We start from the raw sequence: 21097 nt of genomic DNA on the forward strand, positions 1-21097 counted from the left end.
AAGGAAAGTGTCTAAGTATTTTCTCCTTCCAGCCTGGTGCCCTGCATACCCTTACCAATCCTCAACAGGGCTTAAAATGCCCAGGTTAGACGCCCACACCAGCTCAAGGACCAACCTGACAATCCCAGCAAAACTCATTTTCTGTCTCTAGGCTCCGAAATTCAATCAAGTTCATCTGTGCTTTAGAATGAAAGGGTCACCAAAGAACAACTGATTTATACACATTTACTGCAAATACCAACGGGCATTTTCAAGTGGAAAACTGGGGGTTTGGATTTCTTTTTCAAAGAACACCGAGGCTACGTAGGGAATGAGTGTCGATATCCAGGGAATCACAGCTGAATTTCTACAGAACCCCGCTGTGAAAACCATCTGCACAGCTCTGGGCTGAGTGCGACACCAGACAGACTTGTGAGGAGCCAGAGTGAGCAGAGAGGAGGTGGGAAAGGAAGACGGGAGGGAACTGTGGGCCTTTTATGAGCAAGTGAAGCCCGGAGAGCATTCTTATTTCAAAACCAGATAGACCTGAGGGTTTGTGGACAGGACCCACTTTCTACCCGCCATCGACAGGGCTGGCTGCAGCCAGGCAGCGCCTGCACGTGAAGCACAATGTGCCAAAACAGAGAGAGAGAAAAGAAAAAGGAAGCTTTAAAACAGGCCCCACAGAATGCCCACTACAAAATGATTATTGCACATATTCGTGTATTACTATGTTTTAGAAAATAATTAGTTTTAATTACAGCCGGGAGGGAGCGAGCAGGGCTCTGGTGAGTTGGCTGGCAGGCTCGGCGGTGCTAATTTGCTAATATCGTTAGCATCGCTGCAGGTTGAGACCAGAGGTCCTGCCAAAGCAGCCTGGCGGCCACGTGCCCGGTCGGCACGGGCACATGCGGCGCGGCCCTCTGAAAGCTGGCCGGCCTGCCAGCGGCGTTTTCCAAAGCCCACGTGCGGCCCCGCCAGCCCTTGAAGCCACCACCACACACACAGACCATAATTGGGATGTTTTTCTTTTTTATCCAAATTACTTTCAATACTTAGACTTTAAGAACTGGAACAAAAAGCTTTTTCAAGTGATGCAGCTGCAGAGAAAAATCTATTGGGATCAGCTAAAAATGCTGTTATTTTTGTGAATGTGTGAAACCTCAAAAAAAAAAAAAAAAGCCGCTGAGCGAGATTCACACGAAGAAGTCTGGCGTGCTGCTTCGGGTGGTACCAGAGGGTTTAGCAAGATAGGAACCGGAGATCTACACATCGAGGAAGACCCTTTGTAGACGAACAGAAGGGGAAAGAACAGGATGAGTGTGCAAAGAGGCTTATTTACGAACATGCATGTCTCCTTGCTAGTTATTCGGGGGGGGGGGGGGTTTCACAGGGACGACTGCCACACAACCCCAGAAAAGTGGCAAAGTCATGGGCACACGGCTTCTGTTAAGTCCTGCTTCTTCAAAGGTTTTAACTAATTGTTTTGTCAGTATCTGTAGTATATTATGCCTAAATGTTATTTAAAAATAAAAAATAGTAGTAACTTTCTTTGTGCATTAAATGTGTTAATGTACAGAAAAGCAATTTTTAAGCATAAGGAACTACAGTCAAAATGTATTATGGTAATTAATGATGATTTACACCAACTTAAAAATTAAGACTTAGACAAATATAAGCATATATATTGATTTGAAATTCTCCAAACTTCTTCATTTAAACATATAAAAAATATTATCTATTTTAAAACGGGCATCTGAGTTATACAAATATAAAAACTGTGAAAAACTGCCCTGATTTATTATTTTGAGAGATAAATAAGGATGGTATAAAAAGAGTAACAGTTATTTATTGTAGTTCTCCTGCCTTACAATGTTAGGTTTTACTCTACTAAAGGGAATGTGAGGTCTTTCCTTACTGTGGCTTTTACTGTTCTTTTGTTGAAATGCCTATTTTTGACTTCTCAGTAGGAGTCTCAGTGAATCACAGGGAGCCATGGGCCTCCCAGGGCGACGGCACTCCAGGGGCACTGTGCTCCCCTCTCCCGGAAGAGAAAGACCGCCGTTACGGCATGGGTGTGGTGAACACGGGCGCCGCGCTCCCCGGGCACGGAAGCCAGCATGCGGTGTTCGGACGTGAAGGGGACGTGAAGGGGTGGCAGAGGACCCGCGGGTGGGGTGCGGGCTGCCGTGGGCGCTGCAAAGGCGCTGCAAAGGCACTGTGGCTCCCGCCTCCAGCCTTCCCGTCGGAATTCAAGGGCCGGAATGATTCCTTAAAGTGAGTGCGGCGGCTACTTCACCTTGGATTTAATGTGTTTGGAAGGAACGTAGAGATCATGTGGTGTGAACGAAAGTGAACTTAAACATTCATTCCTACGCTCCCAACTTCCTTTCTCAGTCTCCTTACAAGGCTGCAAACCGTCCCCAGGAGACGGGGAAGGAGGACCGGAAATGCACAAACAGTTCTTTTCACGGGAAGTAACATTACACACTCTGCAGAATATTTTATTTCTTGTTTCTGAAAACACAAAAGAGCATACCTATACACATCTGTAGATACTCATGACTGTTTTCATATGTGTCAAATATATAAAGAAAAACTGTTAACATAACATCTACAAAGTACATGAGGAACGCTCAGGGGACACACGACTTTCTGTCCAGCTCAGCAGGGCTGGGAAGAACCCCCCCAGACTTCCCCATGTTGACGTACCTCCACGTGGCCGTGCAAATGAGATGGGGACCCCACTGTGTCCACTACAGCCCTCCCCCGCTCAGCGGGCCCAGGGAAACACGCAGCCTGAGCCTAACCAGCATGCTTGTGAGGCAGCATGCTTCATGGGGGTGCGGGGATGGGGTTCACCTCCGTGGGCAGCGGGCTCGCCGCTCCCAAGAAAGCCCTGGTCACGTGCAAAGTCCACAGCGACTGATACACTTGGTACAACTCAGTGGACGTGTTTACCAGTCTAAGAGATATGGATTTCATAATTTATCAAGTCTTTTGTATTTTTTTGGGGGGGGGAGCAATTCATCTAAAATCATTAAATGAAAGCAAGCAAAAAAAGCCAACAATATTTATAAACTACCTAAACAACCACTTGCCATGGTGCTAAAAATCTGAGACTTCCTTTGTGAAGCAGCCGAAAATAAGACAGAAAACAGCTCTGGCTGGTAGACTTATGGTCTAGGCATAGCTTCGTAAATCTTTCTTTTTTAATGTCAAAACAGCAAATTATCCGGTAAATGGCTGACGCCACACTGGGGGTGCCAGGACACTGTTAAGCAAAACACCTCTAAACCCAGCTTGAGCACGCCCACGTAAAAATCACCTGCGCGGGCACTAGCAGTGCCGGGGCGGGCGGGAGTCTGTACTTTTAATCAGCATCGCAGGGGAGCTGACAAACGGGTCTCGCTTTTGGGGAACACTGAAGGAAGCCGTGGACACTGGGGCAGTGTGACTGCCTTTTTCCCTTGTCGGGGCTACTGGAGCTAGTCCACGCCGTACGAGGACACTGAGGGGACACTGTGGGGTCCAGCAGAAAGATCCGTGACTGGGATGGGACAGGGCTGGGTGTGGAAGGGAGGCCTGGCTCCGTGGCGCAGGGCTGCTCACTTCCTGTCTGTGGGCTGCCCTGCCGGAAATGCCCTACACACTGCAAGTGACTTCTGGGGGCCCCACGTACAACCACAGACAGCAGGTGTACTTCCCGGAACTTATTAGCTGTCTTCTTTAAGATGATGGCGTATATGCTGACTAATGAATATTTCATGGTTAAAGATTATTATGAAATGAAACACATACAAGCACCTAAGTAGCTAACAATGTAAGTTCTTATGTAAGAGTGAATTTAACAAGGTTATATGTGATTTATAATTTTTCCCATAGTAATACATAATTCTAAGCTTTTAATCTAAGTACATTTTTGTTTTTGAAAGAAGAGCTCTGTTAGAGGAAAATTCCCCACTGCCTGCCATCCCACCTCCCCAGCATTTTCAGTGAAGAAATAGTTGTCACATTCATACTCACACCGACTCCATTTAAATAATTACTTGCTCACTGAAGCCTGGAACGATTTGTCAGCACACAGGAGGGCTTTTTCTGGCCCTGTTCACTGGCTGCAGCACAACTGTTTGAACTCAGCAAAGAGGGTGCGGAGCGCCAGGGGCCCCTGCTGCGGAGGGAGGCTCAGAAACCCCGCCGCCAGCCCAGCCATTATTTGTATGATTTGCCCTTTCCCCAAAAGCGCCCTTTGATGGAGAGAAAGCTTTGCCGTTGTCCCTGGGAACCTATGTCCATGGCCCCAACCACGCAGACGGATGTGATGGTGACTGAAACCTTTCCGGGCCCACCTCTAGAAAAGTTAAGCGTGCGCCTCAGACCAAACGCCCGCAGGTGCTGCTGTAACACCCGGTCCCCTGTCACCTGCCACCCTCAGAGCCTGCCACACAGTCCCGGCAGACGCGTGTGCCTGTCCGGGACGGACAGCAAGCCCTAAATCCTCAAGGTTCCTCGGAGGTGCTGCATGATTACTTTCTATCAGGTAGCATCTGACTTAATAAAGCTGATATAAAATCACATCAATGTGCAGAAAAAAATTTGATAAATGTTTAAATTATTAAAAATTCAATATTTCAAAACATGCAATGCAATAAAAAAATATATATATACTACTAGCCCATACCAAAGCCTGTGAGGATAAATGGCCTTTCAAAGAACAGATTACCTCTGTATGAAATAACAAATAACTGAATTATCTGAATAATAGTAAAAAAGCCCTCTCTGTGAATCTCTGTTAAATTGGTTACTCCTTAGGAATACATAAATCTTCTTAGGCAGGGCACGGTGCCATCTGTTTGCTGTTGGTTATTTCTGCGGCTCAGGAGTCCAAAGGAAAGGGGGAAGAATGAGCATTGCTAATGGCAGGTGAGAATTTATTGTGTAGTTTCAGTGCTCTGAAGTAATTTTATTTCAGCAAGCAGACAAAACCCATAATGCCATAACCCAGAGTCCCTATTACCTGGGACAGTGGGGGAGCGTCAGGCTGACAGCCCGTTCCAGTGCTCTGACTTCTCATTGCAAAGGCAGCCCCCCCCCCCCCCCCCCCCCACACACACAGTAGTTCTCTGACTGCCTGCTGAGCTGAACCTCAGGACAGGCTACTTTGTTTACAAACTTTCATTACCACCAGTAGTTTCTATTGTTTCCTCTTCTGCAAACTTTTAAAGGGAAGTAATCAGAAAAAGGCACTACTAAATTAGACCCCAGTCACCAAGGCTCGGAAGGTCAGGACATCGTCCACCCAGCAGCTATGTCAGCTCTGCCTGACAAGCAACAACAGCCCCTGAGAGGCCTTTCCAAGAGGAAAGGTCAGGGTCATGGAGGCAGGGGGCCAGAGGAAATGACAGGAGAGGGGTGATCAGGGGACCCCAGCCTCTAGCCTGAGGGTCCTCCTACTGCCCTGCTCCTCAGCTCTCTGTTAACTAAAGCAGATTCCTACTCCAGGGGACATCACTCACTCAACAGGTGATGGAGAGAACCAGGCCAGTGCAGTCACCCGGCGCTTACTCAGTGAGAGAGCAGTACTCACTGTCCCGGAGTGGCTAGGGGCCTCAGAGAGGTGGCTCAGGGTCTAAAGGGCCCCTAAGAACGTGGTATACTTGCACAGTTTGGGGCAGTCTTAATATTTCCACAAACTGACACAATTCTCTTACTATACTCATCAGGTAGGAATTGGTAAGAATGAAATTGAGATCATAAAGTGGGTTGAAAAAAATCAAATCTGATGAAAAATTTAAAACAATTCATTAAAAAAATATGTAAGTTCTCAACAGAGATTCTCTGCAAAGAGCACTTATCCATGTAGGAGACATTTAAAGGTGCGTTTCCATAAATGAAGAGAGTACTTCAACCACCCCTTGTTCCGCCCTTCCATCACTTCCTCTGAAACAGGCTTTTAGCATCTGTCTCCACTACTCTCAAATGGGGAATACAAATTTTGTCGTGGGTCATCCAAGACTCCCATAATGCTGCCCCGAAAGAACTTAGTGTATATATCTTAAGCAATTAATATCCCACACTTGAAATATGTCCACATTATTATACATGGAACGAATAAAAATAATTTACATAAAATGCAATCCTTAAGCCTTAAAACAGTTAACTAGAGAGAGCAAGTTTCCCAGAAGCAGAGGAGCCGTATTTGCCCCCCTTTCACGAAGCATCCAATGGCGGAGCCGGCTCCGTGCAGCCGGTGCAGACCTAGGAGAAGGGGGCGGGGCGGGGCGGGGTGGGGGTGGGGGCAGCCGCCGAGGCCGGGCCGCCCATTACCTGCGGAGCTGTTGACCATGTTGGGCGTCATGCTGTAGGGCGGCGCCTGCGTGTTCATCAGACTGGAGCTGTTGTTCATGGGCTGGCTGTAGGGAGAGCTGGAAGCCATGAGTCCGCTCTGGTTCATGCCCGGAAAGCTGCCTTGCCTGTGTGGAGAGAAAGCACACGCGTTGTGGACTGACCACGCATGGTGGCAGCGCTGTCTTTGCCCTGGGAGCCATTTCTCTTAACGCATTTCTGCAAGGGGCGGGGCTACTCTTTCTCCTGTTTGCTTGAAATAACTTACTTCCTGGAGAGAGAGAGGCTGAACTCTATTGCTAAGTAATTATTGAATACACTATGAAAAAACTCCAATAATATAAATTCCACAAATTCCACATTTTTAAGGTTCCAAGATTTATGTAGAGGAATATACTCTAGAAAGCGGGAACTTGAAATAAGAACAGGAATTACAAAAGCAAGCAAAATTAAATTCTAACATTTAGAAAGATCTGACTCTTTATTAACAACATTCCTCAGTATCCTTGCATCAAAAAACAGAAGTCAAGAAATAAAAAACAAGTAAGCAATGTGGGAACGTTACTTAAGAGTAAATTCCTTGACCTAAATTTTCTGAATATGAGAGAAACTTCCTTCAACCCTATTATTTAACATTCTGAAATTATGTGCTATTAAAAACACATCAACTTCCCTACATTAAAATTATATAGTAAACATCAGATTTCCACTTTTTTTTTGTGGGGTTTCCTGTGTCAGGAAGGAAGGGGAGCTTAAATGGCTGGAAATGTCCCTAATAGGCTCCTGTACTAATAGGCCACCCCTCCCCCACTGCCAAGCAGACTGCCGAACTTATCCCTTTGGTGACTTAGTTTGGTTAGTTTTGTGACTACACTCTGATAGTCAAACTTCTTCATTCCTGCAAAGTGGCAAAGGGTATTCTTTCACCTGAAGGAAACAAACATCATGCAATGTCATTTCTCTAACTGTGGGTAATGGGGGGAAGAGAGAATTTTAACAGCAAGTTGGTTTAATTCTTTCAGGAAAATTACAGCAAAGAAAGATGATGGCGATGTGACGAAATCTTTAAAAGACTCCACACTGTAGTCAAGCTTCTCTTTATAAAGTAACTTTAATAATCTTTTCAAACGTTTGGCCACTAATATTTACTCTTAGGAAGGAGTAAAGCTAACAGGAAAGGTAAAAATCCTCTTTGCTCGTCTGTTCCAAATTAATTATGATTACCACCCCTCCCCTCCACCCCCATTAAACTGCCATTTGTGGGCTCTTAATATATAATAGTAAAAACATTTTAAAGGGAGCCTTTAAAAGATTAATGTAGTCATTAATAAAAAACATACTCTTTTAGTGTAGCTATTTTCAGTGGATTCAACTTTCTGGCTTATACAAAAAGTTCAAACATGGTTTGTTTGAAAATTCAAAGTATCAAAGGTTTGAGTGGGTTTTTTTTCCTTTTAAATATTATTTAAACCATTTAGGAAAACTCTGTACAAACTAACACTTGGGAAGAACATTCTAGAAGGCTGAAAGACTAACGGTGTGAGTGTGGCTCTGGGCGCCTGAGAGGTAGCTCAGCCGGGAATGCTCAGCGCGCTGAGGTCCTGCGTGGAATAATGGCAGCCTACTGAATCAGTGTGGAATGCCCACTGCAGTTCATTAAGCATGGACCCGAGGTCACCTGATGGCTTCTGATTAACTTTTGGTTGGCCCATACCTATACATACATTGCCCAGCAGCTATAAACACCTTCCTGTACGGCTAGCGTCTTAATGTCAGCCTGTCAACAGTTGGCATTAACTCAAATATCCTAGGGTCCTCTGAGGTGTTTTAATTCAAACAAAAGATGATTTAGCACTCAGGTAACTTTTGGAAGAGGACAAGTGGCACCTGTTGGGGGCAGTTCTCTCAACTTCCTAATAGGTAATTCACAGAGAGTCATCCTTCACTTATGAACAGGTTGTGTTTCCTAGAGATGCTTGTAACTCACTGACTGCTTCCAAACCCCAGCCAACTCTGAGCCATTCTTCAAGACCCAGATCAGGGCCACCTCCTCTATGAAGCCCATCCTGATTCTGCCCCAGAGGCTCTGCCTTCTGCGGACCCTGTGCCTTTTTACAGCAGCCTGCACTTTCTTTTCTATATTGAAACAATTTCTTTACATGCCTGGCTCGGCTTTTCTAATGTGTATACTTTCTGAGAGGTGGTTCCGAGCACAAGATAGCTACTAAAACACGTTGTGATGAATGAACTGATAGGGAACATTTTATCACTGTAAATCGGAGTCATGAAGGATGGCCACCTTTTCAAGCTTCTTCCAAATTCAGCTTCACACATAATGTAACTGACATGCTTGTGAAACAGACGGGTCCTTAAGCACACGTTTGTAACTATGGTGGAAATGAGAATCCGAAAATAAAATCCGCTGGCAGATGGAAAAGTAAAGAGAACCCAAAGGCCCATGGAACCCTGGTCTACAGTTTGCCCCCCAGGCCGCACAGCCCACCTTCAGTCACAAGAGGACGACCGTATGCGTTACAGAGATCTTTAAAAAATACCCTTAACACGGCAAAAAGATTACAGATTCAAATGTCCATGTTGGATGCCAGTAGTCCCAACGGTCCTCAGGTAAACCATGCGTACAGATTTTCAGGATCTGGTTAAAGAGCCAGGGTCTTGACTAGCCACTCTTTTCACTGCCACTGGGGCCCGGGAACAAGTCACTCTGGCTCTCTGGGCCTCAGATTTCACACACATGGAGGGACTGACAATGATTTTAATGTTGATACTACATAAAGGACTTACAAATATACCTGGCATGATTTCTAGGCACTATACACATTTAATTTGTTAAATTCCTGGAGGAATGTGGGTAGAATGATGCTCACATACAAAGAAAGGATCAGAGAGGTGAAATAACTTGGCTAAAGACACACAGCTCATAAGTGACAGAAACAGAACCCCCCTGCTTGCTGTCTGTGCAGCGTCCCACACTTCCTGCTCTGAGAACCTCTGACCCTGCTAACCCTGATGGCACGTAGCCGCTGACCGCAGAACTTTCCACTCGTCTACCGGGCTCATCCGCAGCGGGAGAAAGCTGACAGCTGGAACGGTGTCTTCTCCGGGCCGCCTGGAGGGCACCATTGAGCAAGGTGGACAGAGGGAGAGGTGCTGGAGGTAAACACAACGGCTCCCGCACACCAGCCTCCAGGAAGGAGCTGATCCTGTTCGCCGGGCCTCTGGGGTCCCAGAGGATAGCAGGCAGGGAACGAGTGCTCCCGGGGACGCAGGGCACGTATGGCCCTGAGCACAGCATCCGGCTGTCCAGCTACCTGGGGGAGAGGGCCAGGCTCTCAGCACCGCAGATGGAATTCTATTCCTTGTTGCTTCGGAAACCACTGCCAAGACTAGTGGTGACTTTGAACTAGCAAGAGAGGCCTAATCCTAAAAGAAGAGCTTCCAAGGCATTCTGCTGAACTTGGGAAATTGAGACAACTCGTTTTGTGGCAGGGGATGGATGATGGCCGCTGCTGGGACCAAGCCGAGTGCGCCTACTCATCATGGCGTGGTCAGCGAAGAGGCTTTCTGTGGCTCGCAAACAAAAGGCTTATCTGGTCAGGCTGACCACGTGCCTGGGACCACAGCGACCTCGGAGGCTGGGCTCTCTCCAGAGGCAGCACGCGCTGCTGCCAGGCCCCCTCTGACCACAGCACCGGTCAGATTGCCCCAGTGGAGTCCGGTGTGAAGAAGTCAATCGCCAGGCATCTTCTTTTTGCGAAAGGAAACAGGAGCAGGCAAAGATACAAACTGACAGGACGGAAACACGTTCACTGTAAATGTTTCACCATAAACCCTGCCAAAAAGTAAGAGGTGTCCGCAAGAGCAACGTGCCCTGATCTTGACCCCTGGGTTTGTGAACCACTGGGCTATGGTTTCTATGGGTCTAGTGGACAAAGAGAGTTTCTGTTACAAATTACTGCTGTCTTGATGCCATAGATCCCTACCCTGCAATCGTGTGGCCATGAATGCCCAATAGCATCCCAGGAGGGAACGTGATCAACGGTGCAAAGTAACACTTTGTTGCCACTGTGCGGCTGAGGCAGCTTCTGGATTGGGCCCCGTGGAAATGATTAGGCAGTGCTCAGAAACCAGTGGGCTGACCGGGCCGGGCTCTCGGGCCAGGTTTACATGCAGGTCGGCGCCGTGCCCTCTACCCTGGAGACGTCGTGGGCAGAGGGCTTCTCATTTAAACACACTGACCCACAGAATAACCAGAGGAACTGTACTGAAATCAGTCTTCGGTTGGGACAAGAGACAAGGGTTTAAGATCTGCCATTCAGTGACAAAAACAGGTTATTTTAATGAGAGTACCCCAGACGGGGACCCGGAAATGCGTTTCCCTAAAGCGTTCCTCGTCCTGCGTCTCAGCCTGCACACCCACACAAGTAATTTCATAGGTTCGCCTCTAGTCACTTCGGAGATTTCTCAAACAGTATACATTTGTCTGCCAACCAAGGGCTAACAGGGGAAGAAACAGAGGCAAACACCAATTTTAATGTGCCCACTGCCAAGTGGTAGGTCCACTCTGAAGGCGGAAGGTGGAACATGGCTTCCCACCCTAGTTTGAATCTGGCACTTAAAAAACATTACATGGAATCTATCTAAATAGCCTCCTATTTTTAAGTTACCTACCAAAAAGTAAGAGGTGCCCGCAAGAGCAACGTGCCCTAGCCTTGACCCCTGGGGTTAAGGTTAAGTAAAATTAAAAATAAAACAGTCTGTACATGATTTTGGTGTGTTAGCAATCATCACCATTTTTTGTCAACAGTGACAAAGAAGTGTGAAATATGTATCTTGAAAATGAATGGATTTCTGATACAGACCTTTGGAGAAGAGCAGGACAGACAGAAGGAATGCTTTGGAAACAGACACTCTGTGCATGAAGCCACTTTACTTAAACCCAGGGACAAAGACCTGTGGAGAGAAGCTCCACTCTGGAGCGTCCTAGTGCACCTGCGGAAAAGACCACTCCCGTCATATCCAAGATGGACAGGAAGGCGTGGCTGCGGGATCGGGAGACGTGCCCAACTGCCACACAGACGCGCCTGTCTCTTCGTGGACTCTCACTGCAGACGCAGTCTGAGCTCTGACGCCAGAAAGATGGCCGACTGACGGGATAAATCAGGCTAACCCTGGAATTTGGGCGCTCTTTCCCTTGAGCCCAACAGTTATCAGAACCAGGAACTTGAAATCGTGAAAAGCCGAATTCCAGTCCTTCCTCCTTGGAGAGCTCCAATCGTCTATATAACAACCCACAGGATGCCCGGTTTTAGATGTTTTATAAACACAAACTGCTTTCACGTATGTGTCCAGCACTGCTGGGAAAACAGATTTTCAGCCTAAGTTACTCCGTGGTGCTTCCAAGGACAACTTCAGATGACATAATTTTAATCTAATATCTGAAAAGGGAAAAAACACTTGCTATGTCTCCAAAACAACACAATGACAACAGGAAAGAATAGTGTCCAAGCCCTCGCCCGTTCCTGGTGTGGCTGCTCCATCGCACGCCTGGAAACAGACGCATTAGCGGTTCAGGTGGTGAAACCGTGTTCCAGTCCTGGCCAGCGTGCTCTGGCTGGGAATCCATCCTCTGAGAGCGAGCGCCTTTCTACCACTGAGCCAAAGACAGAGAACGAATAGTAGTGCCACTGACTTATAACTTGTGAGTCCTGTAAAAAGACACAGCCACTTGCTATTAGAATAAACACTGCGCCCCCTTCACTCAGGGAGACAAGCTAGAAATAACTAAATCAATTGGAAACACGTTCTATTGAGTCAACAGTCCCAATCATTTGTTCAAGACGGGTGTTTTTAGATAGATGGGGGAGCACAGTCGACACCACAAACAGACACACAAACAAACAAAGTCACATGACCCGAGCAGGGAGGATGTGGACAGAGCGGAGGCGCAGGTGCGAGGGGGAGGGATGCCCCGCCTGCACCCGCAGATGAGACCTGACATCCAGGTGGGGTCACTCATGGGGAGGACAGGAGAGCCCTCCGCTTCCAGGAGGGAACAGCCGGCAGACAGAGCGAGGCAGACGAGTAAGAAAGGAGAGCAGCGAGGGAGGGAAGGGCCATATCACGCAAGCCTTTTGGTTCTGCAAGGTTTTGTCCATATCCTAAGAGCGATGGGAGTGGGAGGGGACTCGGGGTTTGCAAACAGGAGAAATGGCATGAAAAGGTGTATTTCAAAGGCACCGTTTGGTCTCTGACTGTGGAAGGGAGGACGCGCTGGAGGCAAGAAGAAGGAACGTCGGGCTAACCCGCTGTGGCTGGAGCCACAGTCCCAGTAAGAGATGGCAGTGCCATGGAGCCCGGCATGGGAGCAAGGAAGGGGTCAGCGGGACCTGGAGGTCACTGGACCGGACCGGACTCGGGAGGAATGAGAGGCTGTCAGGACGAAAGGCCCACCACCGCGTCCCCACAGCATCCTGCTTGCACAGGAGGACAGGTAACGGGCCATCACTAACGGGCAACACTGTGGAGACCATGAGCTTGGCTTTCAGCTCCCAGAAGGCAATATCGCAGACAGCTGGAAACTCAAGTCTGGGAAGCAGCGTGGAGTCCTGCATTCGGCTTCCCACCTGTGCAGGAGAGCCTGGGGCAATACTTCGTGAGTCCTTCTCTAAGATTTTCCTGTGTGGACACGATCTCTTTTCAGGACAGCCTGTTCTCCCAGAGAAAGCTGGTGTGTGCACACTGCCAGCAACCAAGCTACAGCAACAAGTCCTCATTTTCTATAAATTAGTAGCTCCCCTAATTGATACTGGATACATTTAAGTTTTACTCTTTTCCTTTAAGAATGGGCAAAGAGGAATGGTATTCTTTAACAGCTCTGTGAAGGAGACCCTTTTGATAAATGGGCAGTGGCACCTCTGTTTGCATATTCTTGGCCACACTGTCCTCAGTGGGTGTGTGACGATCACGTTCCAGAGTACAGAGTCTCTTGGCCTGTCTTTGCCACGGCTGTCTGGGGTGGCGGTGCCCACAGGGCTCTCCGCGTCTGGAGCATCTCTCGGTGTTGTCTCCACCTTCTCCAGAGAGCTGCCTCCTGCTGGAGCGGACCCCACCAAGCACCGCAGGGTGCTGTGGGCTCCGCCCGAGCGGCCTACAGCCTGTGGTGCAGACACATACTGTGTTTTCTTACAGACTTCTCAGAGGTCCCACCTGTTCTCAGGTCTGCTAAAATGGCACCTGTTGTACAACTTTGGGACCCGGCACCTCCTTTCGGCTCAGTGCAGGGGACTGGTGAGTCCCCTGAGCAGCTGACTGATCGCCACCTCCCCGCGCATGGCGACCAGGAGCACCTACGGAGGGTCCCCAGGCGTGAGGCTGCCCTGTCAGGGTGGGAAGAGCAGGCCAACGCCGTCCAGGGCTTGTAATTTGGTGACTGATAACCAAGAATGTTCTCTTCGTCTCAAAGGGGATGTTGGTTTGTCACGCCCAACTGTTCTGTTATTATAAACTGTTTACTGACAATCAGACAAAAATGAACTCGAAGTCTCCCCTTTGAATATGCTTTAGTTTTTTGTTTTTTTTTTTTCATTTTTCTGAAGCTGGAAACAGGGAGAGACAGTCAGACAGACTCCCGCATGCGCCCGACCGGGATCCACCCGGCACGCCCACCAGGGGCGACGCTCTGCCCACCAGGGGGCGATGCTCTGCCCATCCTGGGCGTCGCCATGTTGCGACCAGAGCCACTCTAGCGCCTGGGGCAGAGGCCACAGAGCCATCCCCAGCGCCCGGGCCATCTTTGCTCCAATGGAGCCTTGGCTGCGGGAGGGGACGAGAGAGACAGAGAGGAAAGCGCGGCGGAGGGGTGGAGAAGCAAATGGGCGCTTCTCCTGTGTGCCCTGGCCGGGAATCGAACCCGGGTCCTCCGCACGCTAGGCCGACGCTCTACCGCTGAGCCAACTGGCCAGGGCTATGCTTTAGTTTTTGACGTCATCACTCCCCCGGGATGCCCAGCACTCTGGCTGCCTTGAGTCCAGGGTGTGGATAAAAGCCAAAGGGGGCGGAATGGGTCCCCAAACGTGTCTTTCCCTGCCACACGTGACCCCGGAACTCTGTGGGCTCTGGTGCACACAGTTTCCCACTGGCCTGTGACCGATGAAATGGCACAGTTTCTCGGTCTGGTCAAAATGGCATCGTGGTCCCTTGGGGGAGAAAAATTAGTTGTCACTGATGTCCTCCACAGAACGAAAAAAGGGCCCCTTTCTAACTGGCTTAAAGATTTTTACTTAAAAAAGTTTATCTTGAGATCATAATGCCATGAGATAAAAGCTCTCCAGTAATTTACAAAGCGGGCTGTTCCTTTTCAGCGACAGGAGTACCCACTGTTTCCACCAGGACGTCCCCTCGGGGTACAAGCGATAGTGGACAGTGACCCGACAAGAGAGCGTTCTCCTTCGGGGTGCAGGCACCTCACACACGGGAGCCCACAAGACTGACAGCCACGGACGAGCCACGCGGCAGCCAGTGCTGTGCTGATCCGAGGGACGTGTAGGAGTGAGATACATAATTACGAACGCACAGACCTCGAAGCATTCACAGACCTCCTGTGCCTTTAACGGACCTGTCTGCTGGCTGAGAAAAGAAAACACAATGTGGGTCCTGAGATCTCTATCGGATGTGCTTTGTCACAGCAGTGTTTTGTAAACCCTCTGACAAAGGATGCACTTATCCAGGTGTAAAGCCAGGAGCCGGGGCCAGGGCCACTATCACAGCAGCCGCCTGGCCCATGCAGGTTCGCATGGGATTCGGACAGTCGGTAAAGAAACAACGGAGCCAAAAACTGGTGGGCCATAGCCTTTAATCCTAGCTTGCACCCGGCGGGCAAGTAAAAATACACACTGGGCTCCAAAACCCAGTCACACTCAGTGGTCACAAAGCCACTGACTTATCCGAGTTTCCTAGAATCAAAGGTTTCTAGCTCACCAGCCTTATTCTCCTCAGTTCCCCATCTCCTTCCTTATCCCAGATACAAACTCTACACAAACTGGCATCTCACTCAGCACTCCGCCATCTTGGCTGCTTCTCCTGGCCTAGTCCACGTGGCCTCCTTCTGCTGCTGGCTCTACTCTCTCCTCTAATCATGCTAACCTCAGGAACCAAGAGCCCAAGCTCCCACTTCGTCCCCATTTTATAGTGTAGCAATCCAAACTCTTAATCCAATATACAAAACAGGGAAGTCTCTAATACAAAGTCACTTCTCTGAGGCATGATTGGATTGTACCACCCCACATCAAAAAGGGTGGGAAAGGCTTAATCCCAAAACCAAGCCTCAGGCTACAACGATTCTCAACACACATTAATATCACCTGGGCAATGGCCTCTTTAACAAAGTGAGCATAATACATTTTATCTCCCCAACACCAGGGTTGTGGTGTCAGGAAATAGATTAATATAGTCATTGCTAACTTAAAAAAAAAAAAAATCTCCTAAAATTCTGACAGATTTCCTGAATGAAATGCGGCCTATAGCTTCCAAGTTAGTTTAAGCACAAAGACTATTTAAAATTGGGTAAAAATGTCGCAGGGAAGGCCTGAAGGCTCCGTGGCCTCGCAGTGGCAGGAGGGCGGAGGCCAGCGAGGTTACACCTGGTGACAGCCCTCGGTCAAAGGCAGCCCAGCCTCAGTTCACTGGTAAAGCCAGGAACGCAGCCTCCTGTCTGGCGCTGTGCGCTGTTCGGTTTGGTTTCAGCTCTGTGATGGAAGCAAGCTTCAAAATAAGAAGGAAGGTCAAGGTGAAGAGGAGCCTTAGGAGTCACTGCCCGCGCTAAGAGGTCCCATGAGCAGTTTGAGGATGCAGCCTGAGCTGTGATGGCCGCATGGTCACCCACAACGCTTCCCCACCCCCAAGTGGGAGACTAAGACGGATCACAGCCTTTCCACCACGTACTGAGCGCTCCCACGGCCCCCAGCCCGCAACACGCGCGGTCGTCAGATTTCAGGCGCAGTCGTCAGATTTCAGGCGCGGTCGTCAGATTTCAGGCGGAGAACAGTGAACCCGTCCAGGGGCAGCCTGAGAGCGTGTGGGTGGTGACCAGGCCAGGCTGCTCCCCGAGAGGGGCTTCCAGCCCTCCGGCCCTCGGCAGCTGCACCCCCGGGGCCGGCTGGGCCTTGCTGCTGACTGTCCCGGGGGTGGGCGGACTATAACGCGAATCTGGCCGTGACAGTCCCAGCTGGTACGCTGGGAGGACGTGGGGGCGTGGGGGCGGGGCTGGTAGCAGGGCCTGAGGTCGGATGTGAAGACAAGTGGCCTAGAGGAGCCAGCAGGGCACACCCTCCCCTGGAGACTCCAGGTTAACAAGTGACCCCACCCAATCATGAGTGCTGTGGTCACCTGGACGGGACGGACAGCACCCACTGGTGGGCGCAGACAGTGGAAATGAAGGAGGCCGGTCTAGGGAAGGTGGGAACTTAGGACACTTCAGGTTACACTTCAGGGGGACGCTGATGTCTGCAGCAGCTGCTGAAAGGCAGAGCGTGAGAGGGACTTCGGGAGACTGCCCAGAGTCAAGAGAGCGCGGCGGCCTGAGTCACAGCGTCAGGTCCGTGCAAACGAGAGTCCCCCTAACTCATCCAGCGTCCCCGGCTCTAGTCCAGCATTTCCCGCATTCAACGCCCACGAGAAAACGGTATGAACAGCGAGGTGTCCGAGCTGGTGGCCCCTCCCCCAGGTCTCCCATTAGCACTCCTCAGGCGGGGAACTCCGGGACGCCCCAGGGATTTACAGAAACCCGGGCCGGGGTGAGGCGTGTGCCGATGTACACCTCTCCCTGGGCAATAACCAGGCACACGGGGAGCGTCCCAGACTCTAGTTTGCTGTACATTTCATACTCTGATCAATGTTTTACTAGTTTTTGATTTGAAAACCAATGAATGGACTATATGGCTGCCATAACTGTTCCGTAACTCTGAAAGATTTGACTGAAATCATAATCTTAAAATACCAATATAATATTCATCCAAATTCTAAATTTTGAAGGGAAAAAGAGATGAAAATTAAAGCACAGTATTTAGATGATCGTGCCAAGTTTATATTTATTTAACTGCAGAAATAAAACCAGTATTTAAGCTTCTGAAGTCTTTTTATCTTTTAATAACATGACTTTCAAATCATAGGTATTATTTTAAAACCTGTCCAAAATCCAAAGGGCTAAATTCTTATTTAATACAAATCACTTGCAGCCCCAGGCCCTGGACCCCAGGCTAGCGGGGCCTGAGGCAGAGTGCCCCGCCCTCCTGAGGACGGGGAGCAGCACCCGCCCTGGACCCCAGGCTAGCAGGGCCTGAGGCAGAGTGCCCCGCCCTCCTGCCCCGCAGAGTGCCCCGCCCTCCTGAGGACGGGGAGCAGCACCCGCCCTGGACCCCAGGCTAGCGGGGGCTGACGCAGAGCACCCGCCCTGGACCCCAGGCTAGCGGGGGCTGACGCAGAGCACCCGCCCTGGACCCCAGGCTAGCGGGGCCTGAGGCCGAGTGCCCGCCCTCCTGAGGACGGAGAGCAGCACCCGCCCTGGACCCCAGGCTAGCGGGGCCTGAGGCCGAGTGCCCGCCCCCCTGAGGACGGAGAGCAGCCCCTGCCTGGAGGGAGGGTTTCCACACCAGCGGCTCCGGCCCAGCAGCAGGACTGCGTCCTGCTGGCTGCAGAGCAACCAATGCAGGAAAAGTGCCTTGCTGGCGAAGAGCAGGCGGAGAAACGAATTTCAGGGTAAACACACTTCACTGAAGAAGGGTTGCGGGTGGTGTGTGTGTGTGAGGTGCACATGAGACACAGGCCTAAGGGCTATGTACCCAAAGGACAGACCAACCCACTGGGGTCGGTAAGTGCACCCGGTTTCCCAAGGAGGGGGAGACCGCAGCTCGAACTCTTACGAAACATCCAGCTACTTCAGCATCAGAACAGCTGGTTTGCTACCGATAAGCTACCTAATGGCTAAGACTCCATGTAATTTCTTCCCCCTGTTAAAGAATGGCTAAGATTCAAAAATAGTGTCAATTAAGATCCCTAATCTCCTATTTTATTAAAGAAATATATTTAAAAATTAGTTTCAGTTATCCTAGTTTTTGGTATGATGTAAAGTATTAAAATGTAGGTCTCCAGGCTTGTGCTTGTGATATTCAGTATAAAAGGAATACTTTTCAAATTGTTTTTAAAACTCAGAAGTCTAAGAGGTTTCCTTTCTGAGATGTTTAGTTAGTCCAGTAGGGAGCCTTTCAGGGACAGCAAGGGGACGATAGACATTGTATCGTGTAGGTGTCTGCATTTATCGGGCAAAAAGGTCAACTTCTGTCTCTATCCTTGTATGACCCAGAGCCACACTCCAGTCACCAGCACGGATGCAAAATGCTAAAGCACTACTAACGGGCCGTCGAAGGATGAAAAGGACAGACGTTCAACCCATTTGTGTGCCTTCGAGTACTGCGCGTCACTGTCACTGTCACGGTCACCGTCACCGTGCAGGGGAGCCGGGCTCCCAGAAACAAACTGCCCGCACTGCGCTGCCCGTCCAGGTGGGACGTGCAGGATTCCCTTCCTGGTGAAATGAGGGCTGAGCCAATGAAAAAAAACAATCCAGACCTCAAAGGAAGAAGCAGGGTCTCCACCCAGACACAGGGTAATAGTCAGCTTCTAATGCTAGACTTGCTTTCAGATATGAGAGAGAACTAAAACGAAGAGACTATTGTTATTTTTTTAAGGGAAAAGCTACAGAGGCTGCACTGAGAAGAAGAAAGAGCAGAAAGACCAGGACACGCTGGGTCTGCTCCGCCTGCCTGTGATTGACTGGTCCCGAGGTCACCGTGACAGAGCTCTTAGTCTCCCCGACCACAAAACCCACGGGACAGACGAAATGGCATCTGAAATCCTCCCAGCTCTCAATACTATCATTCTAGAACGGAAACTCTACATTTCTTGAAACCTATTCTTATAAAATGTTATCTTCAAGATCTGTGCCAGATCACTGATAGAAACCATCTCAAAAGACCAAAGACTTGACTGAAGTTGATAGAGAGGAGGTGCTGGGGGGCAGGGTGGATTTCTGAGAGTCAGAATCGACCCCGGCCCGTAGATCCAGGACCTGCCAGGCCGTCTTTAAGTTCACTGAAGCCATGCGTCATCCTTGGAGCTCATTTCCAAGGGCAGAAGCTGGATAACCGAAATGTCCAAAGCCGCAAATCAGAGGTATTCGGCAGAGACGTCAACTGTTGGACTCTATCAGGTGTCACCAAGAATGGATGAGAAACACATTAAATGACCAAGGGAAATTTATGGTACATGTGTGTGTGTGCTTTAAGCATAAAGGTCACTGATAAAAAATTCTGTCATCCAAGAAGCGTTGCAGACTTGCTGTAGCCTGGGGTTTGTGGCAATGCTTTTTATTTTTATTTTTAAAGATTAAAAAAAATTGATTTTAAGGAAGTGGGTTAGTGAGAAGTATCAATTCATAGTTGCTTCACTTGAGTTGTTCATTGCTTGCTTGTCGTATATGTCTTGACCGGGCAAGCCCATGGTTTCGAACCAGTGACCTCAGTGCTCCAGGTCAACGCTTGATCCACCGCATCCCCGCACCACGGACAGAGTCACGACGCTGCTTTACGAAGCAGAAGCCAAACTTCTGGCTTTTTTTGTGAACTTCTGGCTGACTGTGGCTCTCCTTTGCTCAGGCCCTATCTCAGCATTTTCCCCACCTGATGCTTACATATTAACAGCCATCAGAACTGGATTGAAGATGAAAGTCATTTGCCATCAATCCCTGAACCAAGATTTTAATAAGATCAATCACCATTTCCAACACCTTCTTTCTCATTATGTCAAAAGGCTATTACACTGAGATCCAAGATGGCAACAGAGTAGGTAGAAGCTAATAACCTCACCTCCTCCCAGGACCAAACTGAAATTGCAACTAAATTATAGAACAATCATTCCGAATAACCGACTGCAGACGAGCTGAGGAGAAGTCTTATGACCTAGGATCTACAGAAGCCACAGCAAGACTGGTAGGAAGACTGGAGGCACACAAAGGGCTGGCCCCACTCGCACAAGCAGCAGCTGAGGTACCGAAGAGATCGCGAAGTTTCCGCCTAAGAAGTGTGAGGTCTAAACCACAAGCGGGGCTCCCTAGCCCAGAGCACCAGAGCCAGGAAGGGACAGCCACACAATGTCGGACTGTGAAAAGCAGTGGGATTTCTGTCTGCCAGGAAGAATCCGGAATCAGCTAGACACAGGCACACTATTAATGGGCCAATGCACAACACTGTATTGTAGCCACTCACCCTGGGCTCCAGCAGAGGGAGGGTGGAGCAGATTAGAGTCACGTGATAAGAGTCTGGGGTTTGTGGCTCTGGGCAGAGAGCTGAAGGGACAGCTGCTAGGACCCCTGTGCTGACTCATTCTCCTGCATGGCAAACGCCATCTTTCTTGGGTGGGGCACCCCCCCCCCACACACACAGCATTAGACAGGCAGAAAACAACAGCCCACGCTCTGGATCCCTCCCACCCACCCTGTGGAGCTCATGCCCTGCTGAGGAGCCAGTTGCCTTGGCCAGGGTGTACAGGTCTGGGCGGACTCAGGAGTGTTAGTGACTGAGTTGCTGTGTGGCTTTGGGTTATCGGTCACCCCCCACTTCCTGTGAAACTAAACAGTGCTTCCCCGTCACTGGAGATCCACCAGACTCATCCTTTGGCCTCCGGGTCTAGAGTCTCCAACTGC

The 21097-nt window shown here is 49.4% G+C and overlaps 1 protein-coding gene across 4 annotated transcripts in view; it reads right to left on the bottom strand.

Annotated features, from left to right (window-relative positions):
• The window catches only part of ARID1B (AT-rich interaction domain 1B), a 429345-nt gene that overhangs the window by 35563 nt on the left and 372685 nt on the right, over positions 1-21097 (bottom strand). For all 4 annotated transcript variants that reach the window (XM_066372937.1, XM_066372935.1, XM_066372938.1 and 1 more), the window contains one exon: positions 6307-6452. In XM_066372937.1, coding sequence (XP_066229034.1) covers positions 6307-6452 — 146 coding nt within the window. The remainder of the gene's footprint in view (positions 1-6306; positions 6453-21097) is intronic.

Source organism: Saccopteryx leptura, chromosome 3 (assembly GCF_036850995.1).
Source record: "Saccopteryx leptura isolate mSacLep1 chromosome 3, mSacLep1_pri_phased_curated, whole genome shotgun sequence".
Classification (NCBI taxonomy): Eukaryota; Metazoa; Chordata; class Mammalia; order Chiroptera; family Emballonuridae; genus Saccopteryx; species Saccopteryx leptura.